This window comes from Cavia porcellus, unplaced genomic scaffold (genome assembly GCF_034190915.1).
Source record: "Cavia porcellus strain 051 isolate PalLab524CR breed Dunkin Hartley unplaced genomic scaffold, mCavPor4.1 scaffold_29, whole genome shotgun sequence".
Classification (NCBI taxonomy): domain Eukaryota; kingdom Metazoa; phylum Chordata; class Mammalia; order Rodentia; family Caviidae; genus Cavia; species Cavia porcellus.
In genome coordinates, this window is record NW_026947512.1 from 39,432,532 (window position 1) to 39,448,864 (window position 16,333).

At 36.4% G+C, this 16,333-nt stretch overlaps 1 protein-coding gene across 12 annotated transcripts in view; it reads left to right on the forward strand.

Annotated features, from left to right (window-relative positions):
• The window catches only part of Nrg1 (neuregulin 1), a 999,063-nt gene that overhangs the window by 519,962 nt on the left and 462,768 nt on the right, over window positions 1-16,333 (forward strand). Inside the window, exon 1 of one of the 12 annotated variants that reach the window (XM_063240147.1) lies at window positions 11,572-11,719. The exons of the other annotated variants lie outside the window; for them this stretch is intronic. Within the exon in view, the coding sequence (XP_063096217.1) occupies window positions 11,677-11,719 (43 nt within the window). The 5' untranslated portion in view covers window positions 11,572-11,676. Of the gene's footprint in view, window positions 1-11,571; window positions 11,720-16,333 lie in introns of those variants that run through there. 12 annotated transcript variants of the gene reach the window in all.

Sequence of the window (16,333 nt, forward strand, 5' to 3'; positions counted from 1 at the left end):
GGAGACCCAAGTCCCTCTGCCTGAAGTCCCAAGATTCCCTTCCTTCCCTCTTCTCTCCTGTCTTAAGATTGTACAACACTCTGAAAAGGATTCCAGGGTCACTTGAATAAAGAGCATTTTGAAGTCTTAAAAAAATCTATTATGTTCCATCTTCTCTCTACCCCTTTCTGTTATTCTTTGCACCTGCCATACATTTTCTGTGATGTGCAATGCTTTGTGAAATCAGTTTTGTCACAAGGAAACATCCAGTCTCTCATGGGGTTGGGCAGGAAGATGGTAATATAGGCTGTCTGAATGGGAGTGAAGAGAGGAACCAGGGAATCTAACTATACATCTAGCAAAATTTACAACTACTCAATTCATTCTATCCCTAAAGCTTGTACCCCATAGGAAGTCTTTGAATTCTGTCTTTCTTGATATTTTTCATGAAAACTTATTTGAGTTTGTCTACATTTTGCCTGTCTGCTGACATCCAACTTCAGGGATCCTTCATTCTAATTCATCAGCTATCATTCAGCTACCTTTCACTTTGTCTTGCAAAACAATTGCTACATTTCTGTATTTTGGTAAGCCATCACTTTTTTCTCTTTATGCTTACAAATTTCTAATCATTTTAGTCATTTTACTGGCATTTTAATGAAATAAATAGGAGGGCATGGTTGTGGAGCATATTCAACAGGAATCCAGCCTGAATTACCCCTATCTCACAACAGTTTCCAGATTCCACTAATGCAGCTCTAAACAGTATCGAATTTCCTCTCATAACAATATGATAAAATTGCCTTCCCTAGACAATTCCATGGAAGTTGTGTCAAAAGCATTTGACAACCATTTATTTTAACCTTCTCCTTGATGTCTAAATTATACCCAAGGAAAAGATGATTTTACAATCTCGAATTAGATGTTTACAATGATGAGGAAGTTATTTTCACAGGAAATGATCCATTACATTTTTGAGTCCTTTTGTTGTCAGAGATAGTATCTTTTAAATGTCCTTTTTAACTCCTAAAATCCAAGTCTTGCCAATAACAATATCATTTGTGGCCCTGTAGCCAGTGCAAGGAAAAAATGCCTTGTTGTCCTGCTATAAATAGACCACAGAAAATATTACCATCTGAAATGTGTCAAATTTGTTAAATTCAACTACTTACATGGGCCTCTCTTGGTCTTATCATCCAAGTACTTGCAGTGTAACCCTGCGCCCTCAGTTGAATTGACCTGAGGAAGTCAGCCTGGCTTTCATAGTAGCAAGGCTGACTGCCTCAGTCTTGCTAAAAATTAAGTTTCTTTGTTGTGAAATATTCATAGAATGTCTTCAGAGGCTTCTTATACTAAAGTCATATATGAAAGGAAATTTATTTGCCGTATTTTAATCAACTTACTAGGTTCTCATGCTTGTGATCTACATGAGAAAAATGCAATCAGCTGGAGCCCAAAGCTTCCATCAGATCATTTTGTGTTTTGTTTTTATTTGCTATATGGAACCCCAGTGTAGAATAAACTTTATCCATGTTTCCACATCACAATAAAAAAAAGAACCTTGAGGATATTCAACATATGTCAGACATCAGACTTCTTGTTAATAATCCACAGTGTCTTATGAAGACCATAAATATACAGTTTTAAATGACTCTGAAGTTACAAGTGATGTTGAAGCTCAGTTTATCAAATACAGGAATTTGACTTCTATCTCTGTCTCTGTCATTGGCTGTGTGACCCTGAATACAACCTTGATGTCACACATGCTGTTAGTTTTGGGGCACTCTGAGGAAGTCTGTTCTTCAAAACAAACAAAACACTAGATGGAAAGAAGGAGAATCATTAGACAACAGAACTGCCACAGATTAAAAAGTAAACTGGAAAAAAGGAAGAGAGGAAGGGAATTTTTATATAATTGGCACAATTTTAGTAAATCTTTACTTCCTATTTCATTCATCCATATATTAGACAGTATTAACTGTGAGGCCCCTGCAGACCAACGGTGTGTCACAGAACTTACATTTATGTAACTGGAAGCCCAGTTAGAACCAGCAACTGGAAAGGCATGTTATCACTGCCTGAGTCGGGGGAAGAAGTTCTGAAAGGTAAAGATGGGGAAGCATATGCATTTGGCTTTGTTTACAAAGATCTCAACTCCTATTTGGCACAAGCTAGCAAAGCACTGATGATTTGGACAGAAGAGCAATGTGATCTGACTTCTCTATTTAAAAGATTGTCCTAAGTATCGCATTGTTGACATATATGGTGTTCCATGAATGTATCATTTTGCTTAATTTGTGGATCATCATTGATTCGTGGAAAGAAAAGAAAAAAAGAATCACTCCAGTGACAGAATTAATCATATTCATTGTCAGAGAAAGTTCGTTTTAGTCATAGAACAATCAGAGGAGCTTTCAGTCCTGATGCTATGAAAACAAATGACTTTTGGTGTTAGCTAGACTATATCTCTTTTTTTTTTCTTTTCTTTTTTTATTTTAAATAGAGTAAAACTAAACAAAACAGAAGAAAACAATGTAAGTGACATAGCTTTCAAAGCAAGATAACAAAATATCTACCATGGCTACCATAATGTCTTTTGTTTTCTTCCAAGTAGTTGTCAATATTTTCACACACAATGAATTCATACAAAACAAAACAGTATTAAACTGATCAGAACAGAATGATGAAGGCATAACAGGCCTTCAAAACCAGACAATAGGAACATCAACAATGGTTGCCATAATGTCTCTTGTTCTTGTCAAATTAGCTGCCCATACCTTCATGTATGTTGAAATTAAACAGTACAAAACAGACTAAAACAACTCTCAACAGAGAATAACAGCATTACTGGATTTCACAGAACAACCCTATGCTATCTGCAAAGGATACCATAATGTCTTTTTCTTCAAAATAGTTGTTCATTTCATCGCACATAATATAATTGATTCTCATAAACTGTTTAGGAGAAGTTCTATGCATGTATAAGCCTCTACATGTATACTTCTCCTTTCTGTATGAGAGGGAAAAACAACACAAAACAAAACAAATTACTAGAAAAATACAAAACAAAAAGACAAATATGTAACAGTAGCAAAGAGCCCAAAACACTGACAATATAGGCCTTCAAAACAAGGTGGTAGGAGCATAACTAGGGTGGTTATTTTACATAATGATCTTGAAGAGTTCCTCAGATCACCAGACACCAACATACAAAATTATTCCAATCCTATGAATGGAAATGCTTTTGTTCCAAGAGCTTATGGCATTTGTAGCACAATCAACTTAGCTATTCTAAGTGTGTTTATGCAATTTTGGATATTTTTTCTTTTCCTTTCTTTTTTCTCCTTTTTCCTGAGATATTATTTTTCCCTTTTTAGCAAATTCTTATCCTTTCACTGTATTTGTTGAGTATTTTTTGTATCTATCTTTTGCAAACTGGAAATAGTAATGTCTTTAAAATGAATTATAAAAAATAATACTTGTGAAAATGTCTACTAAAGTATGTGAAACATTAGAGGGCTTTTGAAAATGTTATCTGTATCCTCAGTGAATTGTAAGTGTAAGTAAACTTAAAGCCATTTATCTGAATTATGACTGAAGTGAAAATTTTAGCTCATCTTGGTGATATTTTTATTATTGGTTCTTTTTTTACATGTTAGCTCACGAAATTAAAAAGAGTATCGTCTGAAATCCCCCACTTAGAAATTAAAATATTTCATGCCAGGAAACATGTTCTTAATGATTTTCTTAGTCAGAAATGTGTTCAAAATGTATAAGGAAGATCATCAAATGTTACGTTTTATGGAAATACATGAAACAAAGTCATTTGTCAAGTGTAAGTAATTGAAATGATAGGCAATCTTCAAACCCCACTTTGAAAACAAATACATTTTCTCATTTGAAAATGTCTAGGTGATAAATTGTTAAGGAAACAAACACATAATTGTATCCTAGATATTTAGAGGTAAAATGGAAGAAAATACACTAAATTATTAAGAAGAATGAGCACTGTAGTACATTCAAAAGTCATTTTTATTTTTAAAAACAGTATCAGAAATATTTCTTCATTGATTCATTGGCCAGTAAGCATTATTTAAAGAACCTCATCTATTAAGGAGAACATAGCTCTACAGTCATGTTCTTTTGCTCTGTGGTTCTCAAACCATCCATGATTACCTTCCAGGAAGCAGAACTATAATTTGATGAGAGACTTATAATAATGGCAAATTTTTTCAAGCAGAAATTTGGGATGGAGATACATGAGTGAACTTTTTAACATGAGAAATAAAGTGTGAGAGTGTTCATCAAAATCTTGTTCTTTTGCTCTCTCACATTGGCAAAAGTACTCTGTTCCATTGTAAATGGAAGAAGACTCAGAGTCGTTTTATGGCTCTCACTGTCCTTTACAGTAATCAGACACTTGCCTGCAAGTATAGTTCATGCTTTTTGCTTTTCCGGAGGAGGCCAGGGAGGCCATGACTGGCTGCCTCTGCAGTGAGGGCGGTTGCTTGGGAAGGAGCATGGTCCTTCACTCTTGTAGTCAGTGCTATCCCCCAGTGGCAGAGTTTTGAGAAAGAAACAGAAAGTGAAGAACTGACAAATTCAGCCTGATGCAAAAACACGTAAACTAAAAGTGGTTTTAAAATAACTAGAAACAGTTATTTTACAAGGTGAGGACAGTTCTGGGAGATCTAGCCCTTGTTAGCAGAGCGTTTACAATCACTCGTAAACCTTCCACACCATCTTGGGAGGCTCTGTGATCCTCTGCATCACCCTACTGAGATCCTTCGTGCTCTAGCGGCTTTTATGAAGCTCCCTGGAAGGAAATTATGGAAAAGATACACCATTACACTGAGTATTTTTAATTGACATTTATTTTTTAACTGGTACATTAAAAACATAAAAATGTATGTGTTTTGGGGTATCATGTGATGTTTCCATATATGAGTAAATTGTATAATGTTTTAATCAGAGTAAACATATGTCTCCTTATATATTTAGTATTTATGAAAAGAATATTCAAAACCCTTTCTTGTAGCCTTCTGAAATATGCAGTCCATTATCCTTATCTATCGTCACCCTACTAAGCAATAGCATATTGAAGCTTATTTTTCCTAACTGTAACAGTATCATTCATCAACCTTCATCCCCATTTATCCCCACTTCCCCCCTAGCAATCTTTGGTAGCCACCATCCTAGTCTCAATTTCTATCAGAACATTGGAATGAGCCAGGTTTTTTTTTTTTTTTTTTTTTTTTTTCCCTTGGATAAGACCTCAAAGGACAGGAAACAAAAACAAAAATTGGCAAATATGCCTGCATCACATTAAAATCTTCTGTATAGCAAAGGAAACAATCACCAGAGTAAAGAGAGCAAACAGAACAAGAGAAAATGTTTGCCAGCCATATATTTGGCAAGACACTAATGTCCAGAATGTATAAGCAATTCAAAAAAGGTCAGTAGCAAAACAAAAACAAGAAAGTCAAACATTAATCAGATACAAGTTGGATAAATTAAGGAGGGGAAGCACATATACAAGAGAAAAGCTAAGATTGTTGGGAACAAAATAATCTCTATAAATTGCTCAAATTAAAGAAAGTGTTTTCGTAAAGCTGTAGCTTTTGACACTGTCTAAAAAATGAAGTTCTCTCTCTCTCTCCTCGCCTTTCTCCCCGTTTCCTCCATCTCTCTGTCTCCTTCTTTCCCTCCCTCCATCTCTATTTCTCTTCCGCTCTCAATGTTCTCTGTGCTGATAACTACTTTTTTTGCCTTTTCTGTAGACAGTGTCCAGTGGCTTGAAGTATTATCCTGATGATTGTGAAAGGAAGCTCTGTCTTACTAAAACAAGTGGATCTAGAATTTTGCCATAAGCCATGCCTCCTGTTAGTCAATGCATAGCACCTATTTTAGTGATCTGCTCAGTATTATAAATCCCTCTGTGCTCCCTGCTTATTTGTAGATGTCAATGGTATAAAAAATGGGGATTAGTTTTTGAAATAAATTTTTATAACACTCTTTGGAGGAAGAAAGCCATTAAAACACAATCCACCATGTCTGAGGTATGCTATTTCAGGTAATTTTAAATGTTGCCTTCCAGTAAAATGCAAATTAATATAATTGAAAAAGATGATAGAAAACGCAAAACACATACATACAGATTTTCAAAGATGTTTGAATGTCATGGCTCAATGCCTCTTTTGTTTCTTTTTACATGTATTTGGTTTCTTTGGTAGTATGAAAGCTGACTTCCATTCTACCTTGTCAAGTGTCTCTGCCCAGTCACAAGCTGCCACTGTGTTCTGCATAGTTCATTTGCTGTCTGTTCCCTTTTTAGTGTTTAGCTAATCTTTATGAATGAAATGTCATTAACTGTGGCAAAACTATGGACACATCATAATAGCATATGGGGAGTCTTCCTGTATGCCAGTTTGCTATTTCCATCTAATAACAGACCAAAAATCCAATTAAACAGTTTGAAAAAAAATAAAGTAGGAGTTAAAAATATCTGACTGTTTGACTCAGCCCAGCAGGGAATGGTTTATAGGCCAGTCATTCACAGTGAATGGGATCTTAGCGGTGAGAAATTTGCTTCTTCAGCCCATTAGAATAACAATTGTTACTCCTTGTACTGCTTCCAGAGTATTCTACTTAATTATACCATGTTAAATAGCAGGCATTCTCATTCCCTTTATAAGCTCACGTTTGTTCACCTACACAGTACCATGGTTGGTGTTAAGGGATTAGAGTTGACCTAATGAGAGGACAGACAGATGGTTCAGGAAATGAGACACAATTTTTCGCACAATGGTTAATTCACGAGAAAAGAAATGAGATCTCTGTCTAATGTCTACTCGTCAAGTAATTTTTAAATGACCCCACTTGGTTTGTCTTAATGATATTAGAAATAGATGAATCAATTAAGAAATAATTTTTCACCTGTCAGGTGATAGATGGAATAGAATTATTCTTAGTGTAATTGAGTTTGTAAAGAAATATGTCCTCAAATATTGGTGGTAGGACTATAAAGGGGTTCAGTTTTCTTTTGAATGGCCGTATGAAAAAACAATTATTCTAATTAAAAATTAGCCTAAGTACTATAACCAGAGATGTAGTGCAAGATTATATACATAAACACTGATTGCAATATCATTCATGATAAACTGGAGTTTCCAGTAAAACTGAAAGCAACCTAAATGTGCAAGAAAAGGGGAAATAAGTACATGAGAAATACGCTAATAAGTGAAAAATATGTGTAACCTTAACCTGAGGAGATTCCAACATACAGTAAATATTTGGAAGAGAATAAATAGCTCCCAAAATAATTGATGACTACTTATGGTTGTTTGGTAATTTTTTTCTTTTAAAAAGCGTTTAACTTTTATTAGTGCATGTTTACAGTACATAATGATTATATTCATTGTGCAAAAGTAATACATAACAAATCTCAATTTTTTTCTCCTTTCCCTCTACCCCAACTTCTTTGGCAGCATCAGATTATTTTATGTATCTTATAAATTCTTATAAAATTAATTATTATACATACATATTAACAGTCAGACTAATAGGCCCAAAGCCATAAAACACAGAAGATAATTATACTAAATCAAGGTGCATTTTTAGATATACGGTCCATGCTGAATTACAGTAAGTTTTTCTTTCATGTAATCTGACTTTGCACTTTGTTTATTGAGTTTCTCATATAAGGAACATCATGCAATATTTAAACATGTGTCTGACTTACTTCACTTAACATTGTGGCTTTAAAGTTGCGTCTGTTTTCCTAGGAATAACTCACATTTATCCTTTTGTATGGCATAGTTGCAATCCATTGCGTAGAGTTATCACATTTTCTTTATCCATTTGTCTGTTGATGGACATACTGGCTGCTTCCAAGATTTGGCTATTATGAATTGTGCTGCTGTAATATGGGTATGCACACATCACTGTGATACAGTGTCTTTAACTCTTTTGGGAAGGTACATAGAAGGAGAACACTTCTATTTGTAGTTTTGAGGACTCCATACTGATTTCCACAGCAGTCATACCAATTTACATTGCCACCAACAGTGAAAAGGATTCTTTCTCTCACTGCTTTGCTAGTATTTGTTATTGGTTGACTTCTCAATATTAGCCATTCTTTCTGGAGTGAGACAGAATCTTAGTGTTGTTTTAATTTGTATTTCTCAAATGGTCAGCAATGTTGATCATTTTTCCAACCATTTATTGGCCATTTATTCTTCATCTGAGAAGTATATTTATTTCAAATGTCGATTTTTTTATTGACGCATTACACTGAAGATGGGGCTAACTTTTCAAAGGTCTTGATATAGTCTAATGTTAGTCCTTTGTCTGAAGAGTAGCTGGTAAACTTTTTTTTCCCCATTCTCTAGGTTGTCCTTTTGTTTGTTGGTGGTTTTCTGTAGTGCAGAAGCTTTTTAATTTGATGTGATCCCAGTTTTGATTCTCGATATTATTCCTTGGGCAACAGTTGTCAGTAATTTCTGAGGGGTCCCCATGTCCCTCATTCTGACATTGTATCTAATCACTCTTTGAAAAGACTAGTCTAATGGCATATTATGGTATCTTGTTTTATTTGCATTTGTTTATCAGAGAATCCAAACATCTTTTTATATTTTTATGGTCATGCGTATTTTTTCAGAGAAATTTTGGTAAGGGCTGTTTATCTTTTTCTAATAGATTCTTATGACTTCTTTATAACTTAACATTTTTTTTTTTTTTTTTGCCTTTTTCCTTTTCATCGGTACCAGGGATCGAACTAACGACTGCCTGCTTGCAAGGCAGGAGCTTATGACGCTGAGCTAAACCCCAGCTGTTAACATTTGATATTTCAAATATTTTTGTCTATTTGACTGTTGTCTTTTAATATTGATTATGCTTTTTTTAATCAAACTGTAGGTTTTAATTTTTAACTGTAGGTTTTAATTATTAACAGTTACAGTTGCTGATCTTTTCATTTCATTTACAGTTTCTGAGTTGTGTTCCCTTAGGAGCTAATTCTTCATATTATCTCCAAGAGCATTAAAATGCTGCTTTGTCCTAAAACTTTTCATTAATTTAATTTTTTATAATTATACACCTTACCCATTTTACATTTGTTTCTATACCTTTCAAGCAATGTAAGATACATATTTAAATTAATTTTTTCTAATGGACATTTAATTATAGACAACATTGTTTAGTAAGTAACATTGGACTTGTGACTTCTGACAGGGATGCAATGAAACGGCACCACCATTAACTTTATATCTCTATAAGTAAACTTTGTGGATTTGAACCCTAGATCTTCTCCTCAAAAGTTATGCAAAGCTCATTTTATTTAATCTGTTTTCTCCCCACTGATTTCATGGCCATAAAATGAGAGAAGTGAGTCTGTTTTGCAAACTACACCATATGAGGATTAAGTAAGAAAATGCTTATAAAATACTTAAAAGGGTGTTAAATATTTCAAGAATAAAGTTCTTATTAAATTTTATATCTCCATGTCTGAATCTCAGGTCTGAATCTAGATTGTTTCTAGAATCACCATCAAAGAGAACTTTCTGTGCTATTCAGTGTGATTGTTATTTGCCACAGTAAGGATGTTAAAATATAGTTAAAATGAACAGATGCCCTTTGCTTTTTAAATGATCTAGAAACATGGATTCAAAAATCCAGCAAAGGGGCCAGGGATGTAGCTCAGCAGCACAGACCTGCCTGGCAGGTATGAGGTCCACTACCAAAATAAAACAAAACAAAACTAGCAAAGTTTGGTTACTCATAAAGTCACCATTTCTAGTTGTGTTTGTATATTCTTGTTATGATTTAGGAATTTTCATATAAGTTAGTTGGTTAGCAACACAATTCTTACCTCTACTATCACAAAAAAGTCCAAAAATGTTACCCATATGAATAAACACCATACTTGGCACTGAAAACAGATCTTTTCGCAACTTTATATAACAGAATTTTACTAACCTTTGACTCAATAAAAAGGCAAAAAATGAAATGTGCTTTCAGGTTTTAGAGATAAAAGGACACTCATTAAACAAAGGCATTTCAAGTTCTATCATACCTTGTTGCCAAAAATATTACCATTTCTACAACTCTCCTTTAATCATGTATTATATTATTGCCTAGAACTAAGCGCTGTTTATGACTCTGATTCTCTCTCTTTGTATGAGCCGACAAATCATCAAATTTCTTGCTTTCTTCATATATACATGGGCCCATTTTATGAGGCCCCCAGGGTGATAGTGAAACACTGGTGAATGCTTAATATGTTTCATTTAAAAGAATAATGAAGCATTCCCCACTTTTCCTTTAAAAACAAGAGAGCAAAAGGGAGTTTCTGCTGCTGGATTATTATAGCTTATTCTTGGAATCACATCTGGGTGGCACTGAGGGCATGATCAGATCCTCTGAAGGTGTTTTATTTCATGAATTTCTGGCATCTCTAAGATCCTGTTCATTTCACTCCTTAGTAATATCAGCATTTATAAACTACACTTAGCCTAAGGGATTTTCCACTTGCTTCAAATCTGAGCTTTTACCACCCACCACTCTCAACTTTATTCGTTGTGAATGTGCAGTGAAACATTCCTAGCTCACCAACTAATAGAAGAGACCAAAGTTTAACCTTGAAAACTGCTGTGAAGGGTAGTTCTGGAAGGAAGAGGGAACTCCTCCCAGGTTTCAGATGAAAAAGAGGGGCTGTAGGGATGCTCTTAAACACATCTGCCCTTCTGCCAGTGCCCTGGAAATTATTAGCACCTGACATTTTTTCCTGCACTCACTTAACCTCACAGTGGAGAGTTCCATTTGTCACCTCAGTGACAAGTAAAGGTGAAAATCATGATTACTTTTTAAAATTTCTTATTTTTGCTACAAGGACTTAGCTTTCTTTGAAGCTGTGCTCCAGAGTCTTTAAATGTAAATGAGGGAAACCCCAGGTTCTAAAGCATCTGCTACTGCAGACAGGTTTTCAATCCTGTTACCTTAGCAACATCTGCCCTTGGGTCCCACGCGCCACCTTGACAGCCTGCATAATGTGACTGGCTAGGAAGGGCCGGTGGATTAAAAAGAAAACTGGGGCATATCTAGGTAGGTTTCATGGTTGGTTAGTGGCTTGAGATGCTTCTGACATTGTCCCTGCAGTAAAAACAGAAAAGCTCTTTCCCAAAAATAAAAGATCTTGGGGAGATAATCAACAAGCTGGTGAAAAGGCGGTGGGGGAAATCAGAACTAGCTGGACCAAAGAGAGCAGAGATTTTCCAAAAATATCCTTCCCACCAGCGGCGTTGCAGATGTGTCACAGTGGCTCAGAAAGGCGGCCATCTGCTGCAGTGTTTCCCTGGAAACCCCCAGCAACGCCCCTCCCCCAGCCCAGCCCTGTGCAGCGAGGAGCCTGCCCGCGCGTGACGTCATTCTGCAGGCTGGGAGGGAATCCCGGGACCTGCGTCCCTGGTGGAGCCAATCATGGTCGCCTGTGGATGCTGGAGTCCTAGGGCTTTTATCCAGAAAGCATTGCAAAGGCAGTATGCCATTCATCAAGGTCCACAAAGCACATTTCCTAACCGATTCTAAAATCGTGATTTTTTTTTTTTAATGAGATTTATCTATAACCCAAGAGCGCTAGCTTACAGTGGCAGCGCGGCGGGCAATCTTCCCACGGAGTTTTAGCCTACCCTCTATGGATGCATGAGCAAAGAAATGATTGTTTTAGCTACTTTAAAAAATAAAGGTAACGAACATTTCTTATCTTATACGGTCATTGTTATTGTTGCTTCTGCAGAAAGTTAGGATAGAGGTCTCAGAGGAGCGCAGGCACCGGGAGCCTGCAGCCCTGCAATGGGTAGCTGCCAGGCGCTTTGGCATCCTGGTGGGAGCTCAGTAAGGTTTACCCGTGGGCTGCACGGTGCAGAAATGGAACCTGCTTCTTTCCTTCTTTTATACGGGGTTAACTTCTGGGTCGGCTGAAAACATGGAGAAAGGGCTGCCTTTGGAAGATCCTATTGCTCTGAATGTGATTTAAGCACTTGCTCAGAATCTTGGCAACAGAAACAAACTAACAAACAAAGCAAGTGTTAGTAGCTTTGGGATGCACAAATAAATAGAAATAGGCATCCTTGGACATTTTGTCCCTTGCAGACTGTAATTACAGCTTTGCTGTTGTATCTAGACAGTAAATCACAGTGGAAACAGTAAATATATTTGGGAATAAGTTAATCCCTATTCTCTGGGGGGGGTTATGATTATAGAATATATTAATTGGGTACTGATTATTGAACATTCATCATTTTCTTGTTGAGTCACTGCAAAGTAAATGTTTTGCACAAGTATCTATTGTGTTGGTGTTGCTTTAAAAAAAACTATTTTTTAAAACACTAGTCTAAAAGAAAAAGCCAAACACATACTTTAATGGTTTGTTCTCTTCTGTCCAGTGTTTTGTGTTTTGTTTGTATTTAAATGGTTGTACTTTCACAGTTATGTCTTTGTTTCTTCCATTTAAGTCTTTGTTACCAAAATACATTTGCCATTTTTTCCTTCACTAAGCATCCCTTTCACAGTTAGGCTAGGATATCTGCGGAGAAACACACACAAACACAAACGCACCCCTTCCACAACGAAGCTGAGGGTAAGTGTAGCTCTCCTCTCAGTAACACATGTAAATCGAATCTACAAATAAGATTTTTCTGGAAGAAAAAGCCAATAGTATTTGATTTCACATTATTGCAAAGTGCTTAACTTATGTAAAAATAAGCTGAAATATAAAAATAAAGATGACTACAGGAATGGATTCTCCTAAAGCTTTTTTGTACTTAGTCACGATTTTTTAACTCCTTGTTCTGCTGCTTGTGAATCATGCTAAGGAAGAATGATTGTAAGAACTGGGGTTTGTAAAATGCAGTGTGACTGTTAATTTTCCATGTGTAAGGTTTAATTTTTGGAACAAATCTTGAAAACTGTTAACCTTTTGTCACAGAAAAGCTAAAGAAATGTCTCCAGCCACACCCAGGGCAAGTCCAGATTTTAAAAAACTATTCAATTGTCAGTCCACAGCTTTTGTCTCGTGAACCTTTAATTGGGCCATTAGCTTTAGAATTTTTATTTTCTTCTTCCTTCTTCCATCATCAAGGCAACCATCATACTTGGATTTTACATTTTCTGAAGCCCTGGAAACAGAATTCCATCTGCCATCATTAAATGGCGGGTGCCACCACCCAAAGGGCACTGCCTTGTCAAAAATCAAGGAGATATCAAAGTTGAAATGGCTTTCCAGGCTTGCCTGATGTGAATGGATTCTATTTCCATTTGCTGGTGATAGTACCAAGTGTACACGCAGTTGTTGCTGATCTGAAAACAGCTTATATTCCAGATACTCGATATCATTCACAGAGAAAAGGGAAAACCATGGTGTTCTCTCTAAAGATCAGAGGCTTTATATTAAGAAACTATTACTATTACTATTATCTGTTCTTTACTTCACATATCAGATGGAGAGAAGGAGATGGGACAAAATAATATGCAATTGTTTTACTAAAGAAATGATACTAAAGTAAAAAAAAAAAATGACCAGAAAATACCTGATGATTCTAAAAAAAAGTAATCAAATTTCTGATTACTGGGCTAGACGTTAATACAAGGTCTTTTCACAATGTTTAAATAAATTATTTACCTTAAAATGATAACTTTGCTCTAACTGGAAATTGTACTATGTATTTTAGTAGCATGAAAGAACTTTGTGGTTCTGTTGGTTACATTATGAAGATGCAACATTTAATATTCAATTTAAACTGAATGTTATAACATAATTCAGTTTGAATCTTGGAAAAACAGAAATCTATATTTTTGTGTTTCGTGTTAGATATTTCTAAGGAATGCAGTTCAGTGGGAGAATATAATTTGCTAATTCTGTGTCCTTGGGTGAGTCACTTAACCTCTCTCGAAACTATCATTTCCTTTTTTTCTTGTTGAAAATAGGGACAGTAATACTTGATTTGTCTCTGCAGATTTGGGATAAGATTAAAAGGGCCAGTACAAACGGGTAGGCTTTTGTAAAGAGTGACACACACACATCTGCTTCCTTCTTGTATATTTTTGCGCCATCTACACAGTGCTCCAGCCGGCCTGTCCTTGTCCTTGTCAGCTTATGTGATCATGTTGCCCTCTAGTGACTGCTCTTCATAGAAACTCTGGCCCAATGGAAGCCTGGAGAGAGGGGGAAACATAATGGGTTTAGAAAAGAGAAGGGAAATTGGAAATTAAAAAAAAAAAATCAATAATAATGTGTGTGTACCAACCAAAGTTACATGAAAAATAAGACACAGTGCCATGTGTAAGGGACATAATGCACCTGGGGGGAGAAATGAAAGAAGCAGAGTAGAGAGACAAAAAGGAATAGCAGACTCTGGAAACACTCCATGGGCTGGAAAGCAGGAAAATGAGAATCTGTGCCCAGCTTTGTTCCTGACTAGCAGTAGATGATACACTCTAGTCTCCGGGACCAGCCCCAAGACTGTAGAATGAGACAGTTAAAGTAGAAGTTCACCCAAGTACCTTGTGAATCTAAATACCTTGGGTAAACATAAGATGAGAGATTAGAGCAATTAAAAAAGAAGAAGGGAACCTGAGAGAAAAGTGATGAAAGATCTGCCAGTCTGAAGTCACCTTGATATTGCAGGAGCTTAATTACAATCAGAAAGTCGGATGATGGCGGACTCTTGCAGGGATTGGTCCTTTCTATGACTGCAGCGGCCATAGTGTGTGTCCTGCAGTGCAGTTACATCCTTCCTGAAGTTACAGCCCGTGGGAGATCACACCCTCTTAGACCAAAAGCCTTGGATCTTCACTGGCTATGTCTCTAAACAGCTCCTGCTTTTTGAAATTAATCTCTCTTTACTTAGTACTATCTGAGAATCAAATGATCTTCTTGTGGGAGGCTTCTTAAATCCAACTTCCTATTTCAAATTATAGATGTTACAATCCCGTATACATTGTTCTTTCCCTAAGCCAACTGGGTATTATAGAGAGGTAATCAAATTCCACAAGCACTGGATAATTAAAATGATGATACAAATAAGCATGAACTATGTCATTGCTCTCTCTAGATAAAAGATCACTCAGTGCAGGGTATTTGAAATAATCTTATGAAAGCAGAATGATGGATTCAATGGAATAAGCATTGCATGAGGGTCTTATTCCATTCCACATTTACTGGTTGCAAGTGATCTACCATAGTCTAAATCTAGGCCTCATCTGTAAAATGTGAGGTAATTAATTTATTCCAACATCAAATATTTTCTATCATCAAAACTATGTTAAATTCCCAGAATACATCAGTGAATAAATCCTGGTGTTCCTAAGGGTCATGGCAAAGATCACACAGGTGTATCTTTTTAACCTCTAAGCTGTAACAATGTGAGGTGCTATGCAATTCTAAAGCAATGTAGAACAATAGGGATGTTTCCAACCATAAAGAGCAGCATTTAAAATTGAGTCTTAACTTGAGGACCAGTGATCCATGGCAGTATTGGAAGTGACATCAGCCTCTAAGTGTTTTCCTCTTGTGAAATGCAAAACCTCCCTAGTACTATAGGTGAAGCCAAAGAATTTTCCATTAAGAGAAAGCTGTTACTACAGGGCAGCTTGCAATTATTTACTGTTATATTTCTGATGCCTTCCTTGACTACCAGCGTCTCAGCACCTTTCTGAACAGAAAGGAAGGGGAGTATACCCTGTCATCAGTGAGCTATTCCACCCAGCAGGCATCTGGCCTCTCTTCCACTCCTCCTCTCCCCAGGAATTCTAAAACAATTTTATAGGGCCACCAGGTGGCAGTTAGGGCAAATGATTGTCTCTGCATTGTCGGGGAAGTTCAGGGAACCAGGCCCTGAAGAGGAAGAAGTCCTCAAGCATTTGCATGTGCCAGCCCTTATGCTCTGTATTTTGCATCCACATCATCACATGCTGGCCTCTTAGCAGCATCCGCAGGTCTGTTAAGCATTCTTTAGACAGATGAAAACAAAGAGACATACTAAAGAAACTAAAAGTGCTACAATGTGAAATCAAACTCACATGGTGGGACCCCAGTGAGCCCTTTCATTCCACCACAGGGTAGTGTCCAGAAGCCCAAGATGGGAAGGCAAGACTGTGTTATCAAAATGTCTTTGTCAAAGCACCTTAAGAACTTGTAAGTATACTTGCTAACTGGTAAATTTCTAACAAGAAATGTACCCTCTTGATCATCCTACCTCTTTCTTTCCAACTCATCAAAGTTTGTGATTTTTCTTTCTTCTGCAATTTTACCCTCACGTTAGCTTTCAGAGTCTATGTGTTTTACTTTCCGCAAATATTT